At 34.1% G+C, this 23,768-nt stretch overlaps 1 protein-coding gene across 2 annotated transcripts in view; it reads right to left on the minus strand.

The window, feature by feature from the left end:
• The window catches only part of SYT14 (synaptotagmin 14), a 54,932-nt gene that overhangs the window by 21,854 nt on the left and 9,310 nt on the right, over nt 1-23,768 (minus strand). For both annotated transcript variants that reach the window (XM_062573584.1, XM_062573583.1), the window contains exon 3: nt 659-927. In XM_062573584.1, coding sequence (XP_062429568.1) covers nt 659-927 — 269 coding nt within the window. The remainder of the gene's footprint in view (nt 1-658; nt 928-23,768) is intronic.

Raw genomic sequence — 23,768 nt, forward strand, 5'->3', positions numbered from 1 at the left:
CTTACCCATAGATGTCAGTGCAGTACCTGGTTGTTAAGTACATGTCAAAGAAATGTGTGCCAGAGAAGATGCTAAGTGCTCTGCAGGACTAGGTTGTAAAACAAATGTTATTAGAGAAAGGGGGATTCTTTGGTGGCTATCATTACGAGTTAGAAAGGAAAAAAGGAAAAGTAAATGGACCAAATCTCTATTATATCATTTTAAAAAATGTTTAAATGTTGAATTTAGAAAATAAAAGTAATATTTTTTGTCTCAAAAAACATACGTAATTACATTTTTTTTCTCCATTAAATACGTTTACTGTTATGGGGTATTCAATTTGAAAGGTCTGAGCAGAATAATTTTTTTATTTGCATCGCTTGATGTTAACTGAGTTTTGATTTTAATTCTTAATAAAATTGACAAAGTTTTCTGAATTTTTAAAATTTAAAATATTATTTTTAAAAAATCCATTATTTTGAGGAATTTGTTTTAAATTTTCACAAATATAACTATACATAAAAATCTGAAATCTTATTGTGATGTTATCTGACAAGCTATATTTTTATGGATGAGCTGCAATATTAGTGTTTGTATCTCTTTACACTGATCTTTAGAAAAAAGCTTCCAAAAGGTAACATTCTATGATATTTCAGAACATTTGACTGTTTTCACTTACCTCCGGACTAAGGACAGCTGTGCTATCGCTTGGTACATCCTCTTCATATCCTTTGTTATGAAAGCTTTCTATTTCATGTCCTGTGCTTCCCTCACTTGGGCACTTATATGAACATCTTGGACTGTTGCTACACTGGGAAAATTCACATTTACCATCTCCAACTTCAGAGGGTGTACATGAAAGATGAGGAGAACCACTATCATCCTGGTATGGAGGTGGTTGCAGTTCATCCAGCGGAGGTGTTCTTCTCATCCTCTGAATGCAGTTCACTGAGAATAAATGAAAATTCTTTGCTTACTTTCTGATTATTTACCATTGCAACAGTTCTTCGGGAAATGATAAATTCAAGCATCTGGACAGAATATTTAAAATCTATTTTTACTTTACACTTCAAATTAGATAACATATACTACTGGAAAATATTTGTTAAAAACAGAATTAATGGATATCCCAGATGAAAGATGTGAGAAAAAGGAAAGTATTAAATACATAGGCAAAATGGACTGTGTAATCTGTATATGAATAAACATAGCACATACATGACATGACAAAAATTCCAGGCTTGAATTTCAAGAGTACTTGTCTAACAACAACTTTTGGATACTCTGAGTCAGATTCTGTGCAAGTGGAATGTAGAACAACTTTCCATTACTGTTTTTCTTTCAAAATGCACTCCCTAAAGCCATGATAACGAACTTCTGAATACCTCCCACAAAGTTGCTCACCCAAGGAGCTATTTAATGCCAAAGACAAAAAAAGGTAGCAATACAGGCTGACACAAGCCTTTGCACAGAAGTGAATCAGTGAATTTAATGCATGGAACAGCATCTCAGGGATGGATTCTTTATTAACATTTAAAGATGGCTAACAGGTACATAGCTAGTGTCTAGAAGTTAGACACTAGGTCAGTCACTGAAGTCAGTGGCAAAAGCACCACGAGCAATCTCGTGCTTGGGATGAATACTTGATGCTGATGAACATCTTTGCTTCTCACTAACACTAGCTAGATAGATGGAATTATGACTGTACAACTCCTCAGAAAGTCAGCCTAGGGCACACAACTATGGATAAACAAAGTTAATTCCAAACAATTACATTTCACTTTTTGATCTCATGTTTCACTACACAGCATTACACACTTCACTGGAGTTGGGAAAAAAGAGCAAGGTGTGCAGTAGCTGAAATGAACAGAATACACACAGGATAGGTAAAGCTTCAATCACATTTTGTTTGTATCTGCTATAGAGATTTCGATGAAAATTTTGATGTGTCTCACATACAGGAATAACTTATGCACAAAAATTTCAAAGTAATAACATTTTCATTCATATAAGACATCTATTGAATAAGTTAATGAAAGTAGGAACATTAGAACAATATACAATATTTCATTTCAGTTTCAGCTAAGAACGAATTTCTTAGCTTATGTTTCTTTCCTACATGACAAAGGTTGTACACTTTAGATTCACCACCAAAATTTTGCATACAACACTTACTGAATAGATGCCCTCAGTCTTTGTATGCTTTCTGTTGTTGCTCAGCAGCCTTATAAGCCTTTAGGTTATACCGTAAGATTTTTTCCCCCTTCTTTACTACCACTTGTTTCCTGTGGTAGGAAAAAACTGTGAAAAATCTAGTTGCACTGCCTCCGCTGAATGTCAACCACACAGACAGGACAGAGATTCTAAATGCTGAAATCTATGTAGTAGCTTTCTGGATTGGAGATAAAATTTAGGCACCCTCTCTGGTTTTATCCTTTAAAGGGACCCTCCAGAAGCAGTCTTAATATTGGATACCACTCTTGGTAGCAATAACATTTTAATCTAAATGTATAGGCCCTGAAATGGTGCAAGCTCTGCTTGTGTCCTAAATTCTCACCAAGTATATCAATCTTCTGGTTTTTAATCTTTGCTAAGGGGTAATTAGAGCTGCTGCATACATCACATAAATAAGCAGTTATCCTTTACGGGATGAGGTTGAAAACACAGTAATGTGGCTCTCAGGTACACAGCCTTAGTGAACAGCCCCCTTCCCCTTTTTTGCTCTGCTTTCCTTTGGAAGTCTTTGAAAAATCCTTGCTGTGGTATGTGGGAATGTTGCATAGCTTCTAGAACAAGATATATGCTCAGGCCACCATAGTTTTGATGCACACGATCCATTAGAAGCAAACCCAGGCACTTTGGCTAGAAGGGAGGAAGAATGATTGGCTGGGTAGACGAAGGGAGAGCAATGCATGTTCACTACTTTGACTTCAGTAGGCTTTCAACACCTACTACCACATCTTCATTGGCAAGCTGAGGAGGTATGGGCTAGATGAGCAGACAGTGAGACGGATTGAAAACTGGCTGAATGGCAGAGCTTACAAGGTTGTCATCAGTGGTGCAAAGTCTAGTTGGAGGTCTGCAGCCAGCTGTATATTCTACTGGTCAACAGTGGGTCCAACCCTGTTTGACTTATTCGTCAATGACATGGATAAAGGGACAGAGTGTGCTCAGCAGGTTTGCAGATGTTACAAAACTGGGAGTGTCTAATACACCAGAAGGCAACGCTGCCATCCAGAGGGGAACCTCGTGAAGTTCAACAAAGGGAAGTGCACCCAGAGTCCTGCACCCACAGGGGAATAACCCCAGGCACCAGGACAGGCTAATGACTGACCTGCTGAAAAACAGTTCTGCAGAGAAAGACTTGGAGTCTTGGTGGACAAACTGACCATGAGCCAGCAGTGTGCCCTTATGGCAAAGGTGGCCAACGGTATCCTGAGGTGCATCAGGCAGAGCACTGCCAGCAAGTTGAGAGAGGTGATCCTTTCCCTTTACTCAGCCCTAGTGAGGCCACATTTAGAGCGCAGGGTCCAGTTCCGGGCTCCCCAGCACAACAGACACATGGACGTACTGCAGCAAGTCCAACAAAGGGCCACTAAGATGATTAAGGGAGTGAAGCATCTCTCATAAGGAAAGCCTGAGAGAGCTGGGATTGTTCAGCCTGCAGAAGATAAGACTGAGGGGGATTCTTAATGCATATAAATATCAGAGGGTGTAAAGAGGGTGGGGCCAGACTCTTTTTGGTGGTGTCCAGTGACAGGACAAGAGGCAATGGGCACAAATTGAAACACAGGAAGGTCCATTTGAACATAAGGAAAATATTTTTTTGTGAGGGTGACTGCACACTGGAACAGGTCATCCAGAGAGGTTGTGGAGTCTCCATGCTTGGAGACGCTCAAAAGCCATCTGGACAGGGTTCTGAGCGATGTACTCTCTGTGATCCTGCTTGAACAGGGGGTTGGAGTAGATGATCTTTACAGGCACCTTTCAACCTCAACTGTTCTTTGATTCTGTGCAGCCAGAGTACATTGTAAACGCACAAAACTGGGCAACTGAAAAACCTACCGCACAGGTAACTACAGACTTCACGGATCATCTGTGTTGAGGACTGCAGAGCTCTTCTCTATTTCACTGAGCTCCTCTTAGCTTTAGCTAAGGAAAATGGGGAATTAAAACAATGTGAAGTGCTCCTACCAGATAATACTCTTAGGAATCCTCACTCTTCTGATCAGTCAGCCACAGTGATTCGATGTTAGTGTTAAAAATTCAGATAAAAGGTCCTCTGCTATTAGTTTGCCCAGTGAAGCTAAATCTTGAAACTCTAGTCCCACAGGGATGGGAAAGAAGAAAGAGCAGGCAGGTAATCCTATACTCATCTGAAGTCATCAGTCTAGCAGACACAAATAAAATCTTATATATAAAACTTGAATTCTTAGGTAGACCAGTCAGAATACTGCACACAGGAACAGTGAGATATTTTTATTCATAAAATATGGAAAGATCTAGGAAAACACACTTTTTAATAATAGATTTAAATATTTGATTTTAATCAAAATTATGATAAAAAAATAAAATGATAACTATAACTAGACTCTCAATACTGTGAAAACACGGCTTCCTTTTCATAACTTACAGCATTAAATATTATTTCAAATTCAGAACAACATTTCTGCTCATTGCGGCCAAAAGGCAGCAAAAAGCTGTATATGAGACAATAACTACCTGTATAGCTATGATTCAATTTTTTTTTAGTTGTAGTCTAGTCTATAAAGACTTTTTTCACCCTCAGCTTTTCCATAACCTAAAGAAATGGAAGTATGTCTGAGTAACTATCAACACTATTATTGTCTTAAATGAGTAAATAAACGATGGTGTGACTCACTTTTTCACTCTGAACTCCATTATATGTCCCTACGGGAAAACTGCACAGGCTGCATGACAGAAAAGGTACTTTAAATGTAGGCAGGGAAGAAGTGAAGAAAAGAAAATTCTTACTAACCAGCTAACTGTGATTTGTAAATATCAGAACAGCAGAAACAGTGAAGCGGATTTTAACCATTTATTTTTGAAAGTTTACTTACTAAACAGAACTAACTTGTAAATTGTTAAAACAAGTATCCAATGTTAGTTTTTAAAAACCTAAGGACACTTTTGTCTAAATACACATAAACTTTCTGAACCAAAGATTTCTCTAAATAAAAAGATGCCAAAGCTTTTAAATAGACTTTTTCTTTCTTCTTCTTCTTTTTTTTTTTTTTTTTTTTTTTTGAGTGAAAATGTCTCAGTATAAATTAATTTTCCCTTCCCATACTAAATGATGCTTTTCAAGTTAAGGCTCTCTGATAGTACTGCAAATTTGAATTATGTGAAGAAATTCTAATGACTTATGATTTCAAAGACAAATGACACCACAGACTGATATAAAATGTTAGGTGTTTTCCTTTAAAATTACATAAAGTCATACTAAACAATCAATCAACATTTTGTGTATGTATCAAATTTAAAAATAAAAAACCCATTATGAACACGTTACTTCTGATGGTATTAGAGAAAAAAGTTTGGAGCCAAAAAGAAAGCCTTAAGTGCTTACATATTTAAATATAGAATCATATTCTATAAATATACCCTATACCTTTCATTTTAGGTGTGAACTTACACAGTGTTACACCTCTATATACCTATATACTGTAGCAAAGCCAAAAACTGCTCTCCATAGACTGCTGAATGTGGCTAATAATATTTGTTAAAGAGTTATTCTTAACAAGCATGTGGTTAAGATAAAAAAAGCTAGAATTAATTGGAGCATCTTTTCTATGCAAATTTTCTAAAAAACTTTCTGCTCTCAAATCAAGAAATAAATTCTGCAGGCTCCCCCAATGAAAAAAAAAAAAGTGAATCAAATTACATCATTTTGTACTAGCCAGAAGGAAAAAAAAAAACCCAAGTCAACATATATCCCAAATGAGAAGAAGGGAATAAACAAAGAGAAACCAGGTGAGGTTAGTCTGAGATCCCCACCAGCAAGGAAGTGCCACTGCAGAGGAAAGAAAAGAAGAAAGTTAACAGCACAAGGATCTCACCTCCAGTTTTCCACTAAAAATATGTGAAACAACTTTGTGCTGTCATAAAATGAGTGAAACTGAGTTGTTTAGTAACAAACGTTTACTAAATTTTCAATTAAGAATATAATGTTTTGCTATCAAGAAACAGATCTTTCAAGGGTTAACTGCTTCAATTAAAATTTTCTTTCTTTAGTAAAACAGGAAAAGGTTCATATAATAATGAAGTCCTTGTTCAACAGCTGAACAAGTCAGGAACTACAAGCAAAAATATCCAGCATACAAGTCAATTAGCATTTTGCTGTTAAGCTTAATCTGTTTTTTTTAAGTTCTTTTTACCATGCCATATTCAAAGCCAAGGGGAGATAATACACATCCTGTCATCAAACTCAAGGGAGAGGCAATAAAATCCAACACAGCAACTTAGGACAAAACGTATATTACTAGAACATACTACTTATAATTATGTGATGATACAAAATATTTTCATAGTCATTTTTCCAAGTGGAATTGCAGTTTAAAACTGCAAGAGCTTACTAAATGCAATGCTTTTCTTTTAGGCTTTTTGGTTATTATTCAACCTTCCTACTCTCTCTCTCCTCTCTGTCTGAGTCCCTTGTAGACCACACTAGGCTATATATTTTACCATGAAGCTGGTGAAGTTCCTTTCCATGTTCGCAACGCTTAAACTTTGCTCTCTTAATTATTTTTCCCAAAGGTTGTCAGCAGCACAGTCTTAGCTTTCTTCAGTCCATATGTTCTGAGTAATTCCAAGAACGCCCACTTCATTAACATAAAGGAACAGAATTGACCCTTGCAGTTGCAATTCCCCTGTTTCATAAGCAGTAATTAACTACATTTTTCAAGTTAACTTTGAGTTTCTCATGTATTTTACTTCTTTAAATATTCATATTATTATGAGAGAACAGTATCACCATAGAACTTCATTGGAATCCAGTTTCTTTTAAACAAATAATCTCTATATAAATTAATAATTTCTGCAAGTCATATTTTGTAATTACCGTATCATATTCAAACAGTATCTTTTCTTCCTGTTTCTCCACATAAGCTATATTTCATAATTTTTTTAATCTAACATAAATTTCAAGTTTTCAAGCCTTCAAGGGTTCTATGTAAATGTTAAGACAATTTAAATAAAACATAAATTGAAATACTTGTTTAAAAATTAAAGAAACCTTTCTTATTCTGAATGATTAAATACCCTTAGAGGTTTCTGATATGCAGCACACACAGTCCAAATGGAATTTTCATGTCTGAACTTCGCTCACATCCAAAATACTTCATTGACTGAATTACTTCACATTATGAGGAGTATAAAATATAAACATTAAATATTGAATGAAGACTTGGGGCTCCCTCTCCTTTAAAATTAAATGCTTACACGCACCTTTGTGGGAGCAAAAACCCTATTATTTCACAATAAAACAGATCATCTTTGCATTATTCTATTTCTTTTCCAAAAGAATTATGGGCATGAGTCTTGCTTAAAGAGAAAAAGGGGGATCTAAGACTGGTATGGAGAAATTTGGGGCAAAAACAAACAAACAAACTTTTAATCAGCTTTCTTCTTTCATTTGCTACATTTTAGAATATTCTTCACAGCACAACTAAAATTTACATTCAGCATTTCCCACTGTAAACAAGTAATCATATATGATTTTTTTTGAATAAGTCTACTTCTCCTCTGTTTCCTAATTTGGAACATCTATATGCACTACAGGTCTGATCCTGAACTCACAGAAATCAGCAGTGTTGATGCCATTACCGGGAGGGGATGATCAGGAAAGGGGAAAGTTGAAGCCTGGAAAACTATAGCTTGGTTTTGTTTGCTGACAAAAAATATTTGTATCTTATTGCACTTATTAGAGTACTTCTGATTTGTATAACAGTCCAGTTGACAAGATTAAATTATTGTTCTGTTCTACAGAGCAATAAAGAAAAAAAAAGTTTTTCAATTCTAAAGTTAGCCTAAATTTAAGCTATAAACACATAATTAAAACATTAGCGAACTAACCATCACAGTCATTCGTGGTATTTCCAAATATTTTGGTCCTCTTTCAATGAAAATCATACATTAAGATCTCTTGAATTCAATTACATTCAATTTAAGGATCACTCCCTGACGTCTTATACTGTATTTTTATTAATCTGAACATAAAATAGCTTAAACTTGGTCCTTTCTCTACACTTACCTGGCTTTGCATTGTCTAAAATACATCTAAATATTGCTTATATCTATTGGTTCAGAATCTGTATCTCTTTTTGATGTAAACATCAATAAATCTTTTCAAACCTTCTATTTAAAAGGAGGCTGCAAAACCTTTTCCAGCGAGACTATATTCAACTCTAATGGTTTTTTTTGAAGCAGAGATTCTTAAGAATAGAAATCATACAATTGTTTGCCTTAGATAAAATATTTGTACCATGTATGTTCACTGGACTTCTTAGATAGGAGAACTTCTCATTTTTTGTTAGTTCTGTTTGGATGCTATTTTCACTTCTGTTGTTTTTATAAGCAGTTAGCTTTACTGCTCCTTTACACTATTTTTCAGATATACATATATGAATATACATATATGTATGTATATTCATTTGCACCCCTTTTCCTTACTAATTTTTCCCAAGTTAGCAAAATCATTAGCAAAATAGTTAGAAAAATGCCACCTTTTTTAAAAAAATCAACAAATTAAATAGATTCATAGGATCTTTTCTTTTTAAATACATTCTAAATCCTGTTTGGTGAAGTTGACTGACAACCGGCTTTGAAATCTTAGAGTGTCTTTGTGACAAGGAAATGTCTTTCATCATCTCTCTGAAAATTCACTCAAATTCAGCTAAGCTACCAGCATTTATGAATGCTTAAAGCAATTATTTAGAGCTTAACAACCACAGGCTCTGACGATCCCATCCACTGTAAACCATCTCTTGCCTCTAGGAATCCCGATCTCTGACCAGTGTGTGTCCAGCAGTACCTCTGGGCTGCAGCATTTGAAAGGAGGCTTAGAAAGCCTTTTCCTGACAGGGTTACGCTTCAATGAAGTGTATTTTTCGCTTCAAATTCTTTTTCAAATGCTAGTCCAGTTTAATACTACCCATGTAGTGTATTCAAAGACAGGAGTCCTGTTGCAGGATAAAAAGCTGAGAAGGTGAAAAAAATTCCATCTAGGTCTAAAATAATTTCCCTATGAAGTATTGTAACACAGAGCAAATATTTCTTTAATGTTCTTCCTCTCATTGTACTTAGTCTCAAAAGAAGAAAAAAGAGTGATTAAAAAACAAGATTAATGTATTATATATATCTTGAACAATTTTAACATTTGTAGTTTATATCAGTCACATTAATTTTTTATTTGACAAAACAGGAATGCAAAGTTTTCCAAATGATGCAGAAAAAAACCAGTAGCTCTCAGTAATTATTCATCTGATCATGCAAGTAAAATGCATTCAGCAGTATATACCGCACTTAAATGCATTCCTTAATTACCGTAATTCCATCATTCTTTTGGGGTGTTTTTGTACTTCTGTTTCAATAGGACGTAAGTAATAGCTTTAGAGAGAACTGTTTCTGCAGCTTAAAATTATTTCTCACAGTTATTAAAAAAATAGCTTTGCATTTGTAGCTGAGTTTTGTAACTCTCCCAAAAATTCTGTAAATCTCCCAAGTATTTCTAGTTCTCTATTTATTAATAATCTGACTGGTGAAAATAAACCAGAAAAGACATTTTCCTTCCAGAATTTTTTCCACAGCTTTAATTATTTGCCTTATTTTCACAGAAATTTGGGTGAAAGGGATACTCCCCTGAAGTGGCTCAGTAACCATATAAACACATCAGTACAATGATTCTGCATGGGCTATTTCAGCAGCACAAGTTAAATTTCCTATCATATACTTAAGACACTTACATTATCTCAGTTTGGGTTGTGACCATTTGGTCACAGTTCTTAATGTATACAAATATTATAGTGAAATAGCAGAAGTTAATGTTTTGATGTTTTACAGATGTAGACTCAAGAACAGGTTTAGGTAAGAGGTGGTAAAGATTTTTGTGAATCTAGACCTAAACCATGCACTCATGATCAAAAGCTTTCAGTGAAGTGTGGAACTGGAATCAAATCTTTCAAGTCTAGTACCCTAGCTGTTGGACCATATTTCATTGGGATTTTATTTCCTTTTTTATGCTTCCTAAATTATTACTGAGCTAAGAATTCACCTGAACATGTACCACCAAATGGGAACCAACAAGTCTCCAGCTTCTTTAGGGACTTACCCCTACAGTATTTTCCATTTATCATCAACTCTCCATTGGAGGAGGAGGAGGAGGAAAAGAAAAGACAAAAAATACAATATTAGGGTAGGAAAAAATTAAAGTGAGAAGAAAAAAATGAAAGGCTAAAAGAGAAAGTAGGCACAATGATTCAGAATAAAGTGGTAAGAACTTGGTGACAGATGAACAACAGAAGGAAGAGAAATAAAGAGAGGGAAGTTTAGATATTTACAGAAAAGGGAAAAAAACCAAACTGGTTGGGAAAAAAAGAGAAAAGATACAAAGATGAAAAATTACAAACACCTAAAATAAAGCAAAAATGACAAAGAAAGAAAGGTGAAGGAATGGGGAAAATAAAACACCATGTGACATGCAAGAAAGTGGTTCAGATCTAAGAAAAAAGCAATGTCAACAGCAGCAAAAAGATAAGAGACAAATCAGAGACTTCCGATAGGTAGGATTATCCATTTTTGCAGATGAAAATCTGCACAACCTAGAGAACATAGTCAGCTACATTCCAGGAGAGGCAGGAAGGATGTTTCTCGGGATAAGCTTACTTATAACTTCACCAAATAAAAATAGTTAAAACTCATGTCCTAGAAAAAAATAAAAGAAAAAAAATCAAGGATCATCACAGTTCTCAGAAGTCTCTAATAGGTTACTAATAGCAGAAATTTGTTTACATATGCTCAAGAATTCTAAAACTTTTTAAATATCAGGGCTTGTAGAAAGCATGGTTAGCAATAATGGCACTGGTAGAAACTTTGAGCCAATACTCAAAAAGAAAAAGAAAGAATTAAGACACTTAAATCACAGAAAAAAGAAATGCTTTGAAAATAAGGTATCTTTCCTTCACACAATCAATAAGACCACAAAGAATTTACAGAAAAGGCACTGATTAAGGAGCATGCAGCATGTCAGTCTGCTGCACTTGCTCCAGCAAAGCCTCAAACAAGTTTCTCTGGGCATAAAAAGATAGGATTTTTCACAACTAAATTTCTTGCACTTCTTTGTGGCACCTTTGAGACTTCCCACCGTCACACACAAGCTGTTTCACTAGACTTGTAAGTAATGTACAATGTAGTTATTAATATACTTCCATAGTTGCCAAAAAATTAAGAAAATGGGTGGTTACCTGAATTTCTACAGGACTAGATGAAACTAGATGAGTCGGCCCAGTGAAGATATTTTCGTTGAGCTGTAGCACCAGTGACGAGAGTGCAAGGTTATGCATGAACTTATTAGAATCAGAGAATAATGGCAAAGCTGCATGTTACACACAAGGGCTTATAAGGGCTACAAAAAAATGCTTCAGCCCTCATCAAACAGTAGGAGATGAATCATTTTTCCTTGACATCCACCCAATAAAACAGTAATACTAATCAATCAGGAATGAGAATGCAGCATATCATGTTCAACCCATTTAATCTCCCAAAACATTAACTAATAAATTGTGGTTTCATGAAGATGGTGGTGTATTTACAGTATACTCATTAGACTTTGTGGCAAAATAGAAACATGTTCTTCAAAACCTTTTTTCTTATGGACCTATGTTATATCAGCAAAGTTATGTACCTAATCTGAAATTACTGTTTGATACTTGTTGAATAAGAGAAGTAAAGGTAATAGCAGCTAATTAGTAATCAAAGTCTGACAGCTACAGGTGCAAAATGTTTGTATGATAATTTCAAACTTGAAAATGATTTATTGACTCTACATGAAATTACTGTACACTCATTCAGAAAGTCAGTGATTATCTTGAAAAATACTGCCGGAACATTTCAGTAGCTTTGTTGCAATACTAGAAAGCATAAAACATTTAGCCAGGCCTACTCCTATCCCACCAATTTACATAATATGGTGTTACCTAAGTTTCTAGATCTTGACATTATAGTTGAAACCACACTCAGCAGAAAGATGTTTAACACAGTTCAGAATGCTATTTTTTCCAAACCCAGCGATAAAAGCTTAAAATACCTTACTTAACAATATATAAAATCAGCAGTATATAAATTGCAACAACAGAAATCCCAATCAGATATAAGGAAAAAAATTGAAACAATGAGAATGGGTCTTACACTTGAACTGGTTGCCCAAAGGGGTTGTGATCTCCAACCTTGAATGTTTTAAAAGCTCAACTGGTCAAGGCCCTGAGCAATCAGATCTAACTTTCAGGTTAGCCTTATTTGTATCAGGAGATTAGACTAAATGATCTCCATAGGTCCTTTCAACCTACGGTTCACAGATTCAACAATATTTTTTTCTTTTAAAAAAAGTTTTTATTATATAATCAAGGACAGGGATCACCTCAAATATCTACAAAGTATTTTCTCTAATACAGCAGTTTAACAAGCCAGAGGCAGGAATAGCTCTCTATCGTATGATAACACTGCTGATTTCTGATCTATTGTATACCTCTACTTACCAGCAGAGGACTTTCACTATTAAAAAAAATAATAATTAAAAAATAAATAAACAAACAAGAACCAGAAGAGATTCAGAATACTTTAACTGGTTACGTTATACTGCATTATACCTTGCTGTTGACTAATTTCAGACAATTTAATATCACTGAAAATTTTATTTTGATTAAACGAACATGGCAACATACAGGTTGCATGTAACAAAATTAATTGTAGTTTAATCATACACACACAGGTATAAAGACACATGCACAAATCACACAGGGCCACATATCAGTAACATGTACAACTTCAGGTTTATGAAATATTCCATATAATTAAGATTACACTGATGAAGTAATATCCATTACAGAATACTGATGTTAGACAGCAAATACTGACCTTTATAATTTAGCAAGTAAAAAAGTCTTAATTTTCTTGTTATTCAAACTTTAACAATAAGTGTGATAGCTTAGATGGCAGAAAGCAAAAAAAACCCCAACATTTTCTATCACTTCACATTAACATTTTGACCAGTCAACAATTCACAGTGATAAAATGTGCAGCTTGAGTCAAAGTAAGAGAAGGCTATTTAAATAGCTCAAAATAAGAAATGGGTATTGAAACATTAGAATTTTGATAAGCGATCACAGCTGCACTAGAATTAGTTTCTATAGCAACAGAGGAAATAATGTGGAGAATTGCACTGCAATACAAGATGGATTCCTTATAAACACAGTGCTGTTCAAATAGAAAATTTTAAAATTATTTACTGTATTAAAATATTTCCATTAAATTGGTTATTCAAATACCATATACCTTGTTCTTTGTATACTGTTCTATTTTGGTTCTCCTAGATTCAATTCTAGCACATCTATTCAAGTTTCATACTGCATTTCACACTCTCCCATTAATTAATTTTAAAATAGCAAGGTAAACAAAGTGACTTATTGTGAAAAATACTGTATTTTCCACCTCCAACCAATCTGCATTTTCAATCTCTATTTATTATTCCTACAAAGATGTACTCATCAAATTTATTTTTCCAAAGATGCACTTGTAAAACATACCAGAATGTTTTGCATATGCTATTCATAAGATGCTGCATCACAGCTATGAGAATTAACATCATTATGCAACTTCTAAAACTTGCAGTCATATGAGACTTAGTAGTTTTTATCACTGTGCTCTCTCATGTCCTAAGCATGATTAAGAAACCATAGCAAATCTATTAGTATTCATGGACTGAATACCCATAAGATGGTAAGATAAGAGCCTTTCAGTTGAGCACATCTTTAGATTTTAAATGCTGCCCATTTTTAATACTAAGAATTATTGTTTCATTGCGTCGTCTCTGCTTCTAGCTATTCTTGGCAACTAATTAAAAGCACGTGCCTGAACCTTTTTATGTATTTTGCCCTTATAATGAGACCTATTACTCTGGCTTATTCTACCCCTTTGAGTTCCAAAGTATCTTTCGAGTTACCATGGATACAAGTGATATGCTTTCTCCTACAACTGCTTTGTGTGCCTTATCAAACACTAGAAAACTGACACAGTAGGAATCTGAGCCATTTATACAGGAGGAGTATCTAATCTCTTAGAAGTGTTTCTGTCCCCCCTGCCAAAAGATAGAGGTATGCCGTACATCACATTTGTAATGAAACAAACAAGTAGGGTTTTTTCTGTCTTATATCTAACACTGGTTTACAAGGAAACCAAAATGAAATAGATGTGGACGTAAACCTGTTTAATCTGACTAGTCTTGAAATAGTGCTAAAATGGAAACAGGAGAATGTAGAATAATACTGAGTTTGCTGTTTATTTTGAGTTGACAGAGTTTAGGTGTTTCTAAAGTATTGATGAATATCTCTGCTGAAGATATACAACATGTAGCAAGTTTCAGTAAGCTTTTCAGGAAGAAATTGCAGAAACATTGTACTAAATTCAGAGATTATACATAAGCTACAGTAAATAGAGCCCTCTTAAATAGAAATTGTTAGGCCTCCTTATACCAATTTATCATGGGAATTTTCAAAGGCAAATTGAATTCCAATAAGCTGGGAATAACGTTTACTAATCTGTGACACAGAAGACAATAAACTGTCCTGAAGTAGAGAACAGTTAGTAAACTTATTTTCCTATTATGTTCGCATATTCTGATCTCTTCTTACAGACAAAAAACTCCCTCCCACTTAGCTAGCTAAATTTATACAAGACAAAAAAACCAAGTGCTGATACTAACAAAGTCTGAATTAATGTATGAGAAGTAAGGGGAAATAACCAAAAGAATTATAGTAGTATGGGCTTGATACAGACTCATTCAGAAATTTTATCTTTGCATAAACTTAATCAAAGTCAAAGTTATCAGCTGCATGAGTGCAGCAAAGGCAACTAACTGTTATATATTCAGAGAAGAATGGCTAGGCAGTAGTTTTTCTCTTCCTTTTCCTTATTTTGCTAAACTTCTTCTCTATTACAACAAAATACACCACAGAAAATCTCCTGACTTGTTCCACATACATCCATAAGCTCAGCCTTGCTTTCAAATCCACACCTGAGCCAGACACACTGAAGCAGAAGACCCACAGACTCTTATCTCTCATTTATATCAACACTGAGCAGTAGCTTTAGCCATTCCAGTAAGTTTTCCGCAAACATGTATGTACTAAAGACAATTACATGTTTTTGTTTTTCTCACAGCATCACTGCAGGTTAGACTTATGCTTGCATGGATTTCATAAGATGCATTTCTTGAAAATTTAACTTTGAATTTTCTCAGGGGGACAAATTTTCTCTTTTGGGGATGAAACATCAACGCAATGCTCTTACTTAGTAGTAAGGTACATTCAACTATAATTAAGCCTTCTCAATTTTTTTGGTGGACAATTTCCTTGAGAACTAACGAAAAGTTACTGAGCAATGAAAAAGAACAAAGTGAGCACTACTCACTCCGTGGTATTTATGATAAGCAATCTGTATTATCACAATATTTATAGTTTCTCAGTTTAATGTTGGAACCACTCACAGAAAATTGAGTATCTGGAACAGGACAGACATTTGCACAAGAGCTCAGTAATCCAGCTATCACATTAACCTTTAAGTATGCTCTTATTTCTTCTCTATACAATATTCTTCTTGATTACCCGCACTGTGCACCAAAATATATGAGCTGTATTTATATAAGAGCCCATTCCCCTCAGAGTAGAAATAAAAAGCAAGCTAGTACTTTTTTAAGCAATAATAAGAATAATTACCTTTGTTACTATCCTTTATAATAAAATTTCTTAATTCTTCCTTCACAGAATCTCAAAGATGCCTGGAAATGGTCACTACTGGTCTCTTTATCTCCGAGGCCACAGACTGCCTTTTACACAGATGACTACAGTGTTTTTATTCCCTAAGATCTGCTTTTTAAAGACTCTTTTTGCTAACAGAAAGGAAACGACACCAGGAAAAGAAGGCAATTCAGAGCAGGTTCTCATTACTAGGGAAAGGAATTTTGCTCTGAAAACTGTCAAAGGTAAAGCCATTATGAAATAGGATGAGGACTTTCTCTGAAGAAGAGCATTAGACATTAATCTCTATTAATAGATTAATTATTCTTCAGTTACAAGGAAAAATAACCATCAACTTAAAATATATTCTCAAACTTCACCAGAGGTACTCAAGAATTATCTATTGGCTAAATTTTGTGTGGACCAACAATGCACGATCCAAGATTCATTAGGAAAAGGGAAAAAAAAAAAGAAAAAAACATCAGAACACTGCACAGAGCAGGGAACTCCATCCTCAAGAGGAACTTCCAAGTCATACGTTTATGTGTAAATTTTCATGCAATTATTTTTATACTAAGGAGTAAACAAGTGAATACTGTAAAGTTCAGGGAACATACATCTTCATTCTTTCCTATTATTCTCTTAAAATGGTTCAATTCTGATATTAAGTGCAGAACTTACCATAACAAAATATGAAACACTTAATTCAAAATAATTTTGAGAATGTAGCTGCAAATTAATACAAAATTGGATGAGATTTGTTCTCTATTCATTAGAATTTCTATATGAGTACAACAGCTTTCTAGATTTTTTTGTTTTTCATTCAACTCTTTAGATTTCCATGGATGCTACATATAATGACATAAACACTTTAAAGTACATTAAGCCTTAACAAAATATACCAGAGATGGCATTGTATTTTTCACTTTAGAATTGTCATATTTTTCTATTTTCAAAATTTACAGGAAGCTGGACAAAATTCTAAAAAGATACTAACTGTTTTAAATGTTGCTAGTGTTTTCAGTGCTACAGGTTTCAAAACAAAATTTTTAGAAGCCATTACATAACGCTACCAAACTACAGATTGCTTAAGCATAGGAGTTACTTGGGAAAAAGAAAGAGATCACATACTACAAAAATGGAAGCTGAAATACTGCAAGTCACAAAAAGTTTGAGCAACATCAAATAACGTTTCTAAACAAGGTTCCTTAAAGATATGAAGAAATGGTGTTAATCACTGTACTCTTGACCAATTCAAACAATGACAGAAGCTATTTCTTTTTCTGTAGGAAGATGCACAGTTGGCCTTGATCTTTCTATCATGAGCATGTTTCCTGGCAACTCATTGCAGTAAACAACAGCAACCATTTCACCTGTTCAGGTAGTGCACGTAAGTGGCATTTGGGCTGAATGTTTTTAAAGGGAAAAAAAAAAAAAAACAAAACCCACACATCTGAAGTCAGCCTCTTGAAGAGATCACAACCTTTCTTTTGTAGTTTTATTCTTCAAGATTTGGATTTTCCAAATACACACACTCTTATCAGCTCTCTTTTTAATCTGCTGCTCATATAGGATACTTAAAATTCTGAACATGTTTACATTATCCATCCAGCAGGCTAATGGAACTGCATACCAGACAGTCATGCATAATTCAAATCAATATCCTCAGGCTTGCAACTCCAAGTCAAAGCTGCCTTTAAATAAGCTGGGTGTGACTTTAACATGAATAAAATGTATCTAATTTTAAACCTTTATCTGACAAACTGATATATCTTGCAAAGGAATGTCATAAACCTCCTTTAAAACTTAGAGCAAATGAAAAAAAAATCAGGATAACTGAATACCTTTTAAAAAGCACTTTTATGGACTAAATTTAAAGCAGTTCAACAAGACTCAGTACAAAGGTTACAAATACAACAGCAATTTGTTTAAACAAGAAATAGTGCAAATATATCGAATAAAACACATCCTGACAGAATATTAAATGGTGCACAAGTAAAAGTACAGAATTTCATATTTATTAATTTAAAGATCAAGCTTTCAGTTAGGTTGGATTTAGGTGACTTCACACAGAAAATTCTATACCCTGTTTAGCATGACTGCTAGCTTTTCTCTAAGGTCCAGAATCAAATTTCTGGTAATAAAATAATTTTCCCTTTGGGTTTTTCTGCGTGCTTCCATGAGATCATGATTCCATCACAATAAATAACCTTCAACCACACTGAAACAATCGAAGTATGGAACTTATATTTCGTAAGGATCTATTTCCAGATAACTTGCAAATGAAGCAGAGGAAAGGTAATTGCAAAAATAGAGGGATTTCAAGTTATATTATACATCTCACACTTCCTCTCAAGGAAAATATCCCGATAATTCCTGAAAGTACAACACAAACATGTTATAAATAGTATATGAAAGTTTATTTTGACAAGAAAAAAATCTTAAGTATGATATAGCATATATCAATGCAATGAATACATAGGAAAGTAATCTACACTGAGTAGGTAACAAAACCAAAATAGTTCAGGAAGATTTATAAAAATAATCTGTTGCTCTTGTCAATAGAAGAAAAATTAGGAAAAGGAAATAAGAGTTGCCTGATCATGGATATGGATCAACATGGAAAAGACTAAGATACTAATTTAGCTGCTAACCTTGCCCTCTCTAAAAGCACATCAGGCATGTGAAGAAGTTGAGAAACTGCAGTGGTAAAATGTATATAAAACTAAAATTCTGTTGTAAGACAACTGGAAGGTGTGTACTGCTGTGTGCTATTTGTGTGCACATTGCTAAGGGTGACTTTCTTCAAAAGACTTCACATCACTACAGAGCATATTCCTTCAAAGATTTCAAAATGCTGGCAAGGGCAGCCTGATTTGTGAGTGTGCTCTGCTCACTTGCACATATCAGGAAAAAACCTTTCCCACTGAGGGTTGATTTTCTCCAATTTAGAGCTGACCTACCTGGAAGGGGAATTTTCTTGTTAAAAATCTTATCATCATCATTGACTTTGAGTATTGTTACTGTTTTTTTCCTGTCATCTGTAGATGATATGCATGCTTTAACATTTTCTTCCAGTATTTCCACTGTTAATTGCTGGGTAAATCCACAGTTTCAGAATCATTCAACTTTACTCTATCAAGCACTTTCATATGTTACCTTTTGTCAATAAGGGACTTATCATGCACTACTTCATATCGTCTATCTAGCTTTTCAATCCAAAAGTTCTCAGTATAATTCCACTCTCTTTGAACCAAGTCTAAAGCTCAGCTATGAATCACCTTTGTCTTTAAACTCCAATTTCTACTTATTCCCATTTCTGGGAATATTCCCCAAGAACATTACAATAAGATTATTAAATTACACTTGCTTTCTACTCTTACCTGTGGATCCTACACACTGCAGATTTCCAGACTACTTGTACACAGCGTGTTTGTCTGCCATTCATATCGGTAAAGAAACATAACCACAACAAGACCATATCTCAATACTTGAATAATATTCCTTTAATACTAGGAACTTTTCAAAAGAGAAAGAGTAACACTTTCTTAGGACATAAAACAGATCAGAATTCTGAAAAACTGAAAAATATCAGACAGACAAAAAGTTAGTATCTAAATCACTCTGCAATGCTCAGTTGATTATATTTTTCAGGGACATGCACCACAACTTCGAATACTTAACAGAATTAACTTTCACTATTATTCTATAGTGGAATAGCAGAGGATTATCTTTCACTAACACAAAATAACACACTAGAAGAAGCCATACTGGAAGACAAGAAAAAAAAAAAGAAAAAAAAAAAAGAAAGAAAAAAGAAAGGCATGTCATATGTTCTCCATAGCTCTGGACAACAACCTGCAGATCTTTGAATTACAAAGTTGTCTTTTTTGTACCATAGTAGACACAAAACTACCCTACAACATGCCCTTGATACGGATATGGATTGAACTGCCACACACACAGGGGCTTCAAAATCACAACTTTTCTTGCTCAAGTTTTTTACGGGTTGGAGTCAACCCACCCAATTTACTTCCTTCAAATTACCAGTAAATAAGAGACATATGCACACAATTAAGAACCAGAAATTTTGTATCCTTATGTTGTTGTCCACTCTCCTACACTGTAAAATGATTACTCTTAAAATATGAAATTTCAAGGATAGACATCCACATAATAGAAAACAGAAGTATATGGAAGCTGGTATAAGTAGCCACATGGATAATAGATCAAATAAAAAAAAAAATTTAAAGAACACTAACTGAAGCACCTCCTTTTTTTCTATCAAAAAAAAAAAAAAAAAAAAACAAAATAGTGTATCAAGAATGGTATCAGCTGCTGTTGGTATACACGAGTATGAATATCTGGAATATCTCATAGCTGTAACTTGACTCAGCCTTCAAAATACGCTTCAAAACATTTGAGAAATAACTGCTCTAAAAATTACTTAAGAGAAGCCTTAAGCATCTTTACTTAAGGACCCTTTCAAAATTATCTGGATGAACATACTACTACAAGCATCGTCTCTACCCAAGCCACAGGCCATACAGAATATTTTCTTTCAACAGATATTATACCTCAGAAATCTCATGGGTAATCTAATAAAGACAGGTCAGAGAAAAATGTGTGGTCACTTTCTTACTAGATACTATTTCCATTATATTTCAGATTTTTTCCTTTAAAGCACTTTAGAGGAAAAAAGAAGTAACTAAATTAACATCACAACATGAAATGGTATTCAACTGAACATTCACTCTCCCAATCTGAATACCAGTTTATAGCTCTTATTTCACTACTTGCACTACATGCTTTACCTGTAAATCTTAGTAGTTGAAATGCACAGATAGATAAATCAACTTTGAGAGAACTTTGTTACCTTAGTTTGCGGAACACAATACAACCATATTTCTCCCTCCTCCCGAAAAGAAAATTGCTTTAACAAATTGGGAGATTCATCAGCATGTCAGTTTGAGGTGCTTTTAAATGAACTCTTCGTGTTTATGTTGGGAGTATACTGAAAGGAAATCTCTCTATATCCTCCAAGTGGTTCAGTGAAGACACTTTATCTAAGAGATGAAAACTAACAAGAGAGAAAATGCAAAAAGCTGCATAAAGAAGCAGATCCAAGAGATTCCAGAAGAACAGTCACCTTCACGTGCAAAGATTGACACTGAGGAGCAAGGCAAACATATGTCCAACAGACATATCAACATAAAGTGTCAAAACCCTAAAGAAGAATGAAAGTGGAGAAGATAAACTACAAAAATAATGTTATACTCTACCTTCACAATATGGAAAAGATGGATAAAATCCAGTAGCATATGCCAGCTAGAGCAGCAGATTCTCATTTAAGAGAACTTATGTTTTCTCACTGCAGTCTTTTAGTGCTTCCATATGTTTCCAAAAAACCTTGTGAAATGTAAGGCACTTGGGTCAGTCTCAGAAATAGAGTCTCTGAACACACATGGCTTCAGCCATAGGGCTCTACCAATTAAGATGTTAGAAACTGACTTAGCTTGGAGAACCTGTAGTTTTACTGCACTGATAATCCACAGCTATATAAAGTAAACTTAAGTTTGCTTGAAGTTTTCTACCTTTTTCATCACGAATGTTACTTACTCTACATCAGAGCTAGGACTAATGTTCTTGATTTGCTTGGTAACAACTGGAATTTTGCACAGCTGTTAAAGAGATCCGGGCAAGACATGCTTTAAGATCATAGCAAATTACCAATAAGAAGTAGAATTTCACTCTTCCATCCCTGTTCTCATTCTTCTCAGAGGAGAGATTCAGAGAATCCTGGTTACAAAACCAAAGAGGAACCTACAGCTTTTGACATTTGCCTATAAAAACTTCAACACACTTAACATTCTTAAGTTTACAAACTCCCATTTTCAGAAGCTTCAAGGGACTGTTTCCCTAAAGAAAATATGTTCAACTTGCCTATGAAGTTTATAGAGAAAACAAAGACAAGTTCAGGAAGTAGCCACTACTGGAGATGGTAAAGAGGCTAGTTTAGTAACATTTTGTACTTTCTCTGGAAATTGAAGCTATTAAGAAAGCACAGTCCATTTAAGATTATGACCAATAGATATACTAACAAATATTTTCAATTACTAAAGTACATAAGAATAAGGCCAATTTAAAGTTTGTAAATAAAACAATTTCTTATTTAGATCTCCATTGAAATTCATAATAATCCCCTCATTAGCAGAAATATCTTACTTTGTTATTTTTGCTTATTTATTTATAACTCTTTTGGTGTTTTTTCCTTTCTTTTGTTCTTCACCTTCTGAAATGGACGTGCAATATCACAGCCTACATTAATTTCCTCTTCCAGAATACTACAAAAATATTGAAACAAATAAAGGCAATTACTATATATTCAATAGAATCATAAGAGCATTTGAAATGGCAGGGCATATTACAAAAAACAGGAAGTACATTATCAAAAAGAAAAGGAAAGTTACATCAGGATGGGAAAAGGAGCAAAGGTTACTTCAGCAAGTACACATACACATGGATAACATGATAAAGAACGAAGACGACAAAATAAGAATTGAAATTTTGAGCTACCTCTAAATCCTTAGGCCCTAAGCACAGAGACTGACATACAGATATCAAGAAATACTGGAGATACGCTGGTTTCTCTCTTTTCAGTGATTAATAGCTTTGAATCATTTGTGCAAGAGTTGGGCATTTCAAGTGTAAATATATCTTCTGTACCATTTTACTTTGCCATGATTTGTCTTCACCTTCATTTTCCAATTTATTTGATTTTATATAGAGGTACTACAAAAGATATATTTATCTATTTGCTAGCAGCTTAGAGTCTGCAGAAATGCTTGCATTTAAGCCCAATATCAATTACAATTTTCCATTTAAAATAGCTATTAAAATTCATCAGAATCTAAATGCATCAAATGCGCTATACAAAGTGGATCAGGTACTGGTCACGAGCACATATTTGTGAATCAAAATTTAAAAATCTAAATTTTATTGAACAAGTTAATGTGCTACTAAAGCATTCCATTATTGAAATACAGAAATAAATAAAAATCATAAGATACTGTTTCTTCGTTTAAGGAATAAACACATTATAAAAAATGCTATGTCAGTTCTCTAAAAATATGCTGAAAAGAAAGATTAATATGGCCATCTAGAGGAGAAAAGAATGATGTGAAAATACACCACACGTTTTCAGGCTTCAGAATAACACATTTCTAGAAGACCTGCAGCCAGAAAATATATGTAATAAAGTAGTTAGTGGATAATAAGCAAATTTTAAGTTAATACGATCAGACTTTTTTTTTATAATTTCAGTAATGCAAGGATTACTGTATATTAATATTGTATATTTAAAAAATTTTAGTAATGCAAAGCCTGTAAGGTATATTAATAAAAACAAGATTGTATTTTTTTCTTCTTTTCCATTCTGTTATTTTGTGAGCGCATAGTTAAGTGCAGACTTCTCTAAACAAGTAGATATTTAAAAAGTGAAGACTGAAGTACAGAATAAACAGTTATTACTAAAAGCACTTACTAGCTCCTTTGAAAACACACAGGACATTATTGAAAAATATAATGTATGACAGAGTAAGTGCTAAAGAGGAAAATAACAGAAACATTTCTGAAAATGAAATATCATGCATCTTTGTCAGCTCATATTACTCTTTCTCTCTGATGCAACTTTTAATAACACCAATGGAGGCAGATTAACCAGAGGTGAATTGAGAGACAATAGAGAGGTGACAAAAATGAATT

Source organism: Rhea pennata, chromosome 3 (genome assembly GCF_028389875.1).
Source record: "Rhea pennata isolate bPtePen1 chromosome 3, bPtePen1.pri, whole genome shotgun sequence".
In the NCBI taxonomy this organism is placed as follows: domain Eukaryota; kingdom Metazoa; phylum Chordata; class Aves; order Rheiformes; family Rheidae; genus Rhea; species Rhea pennata.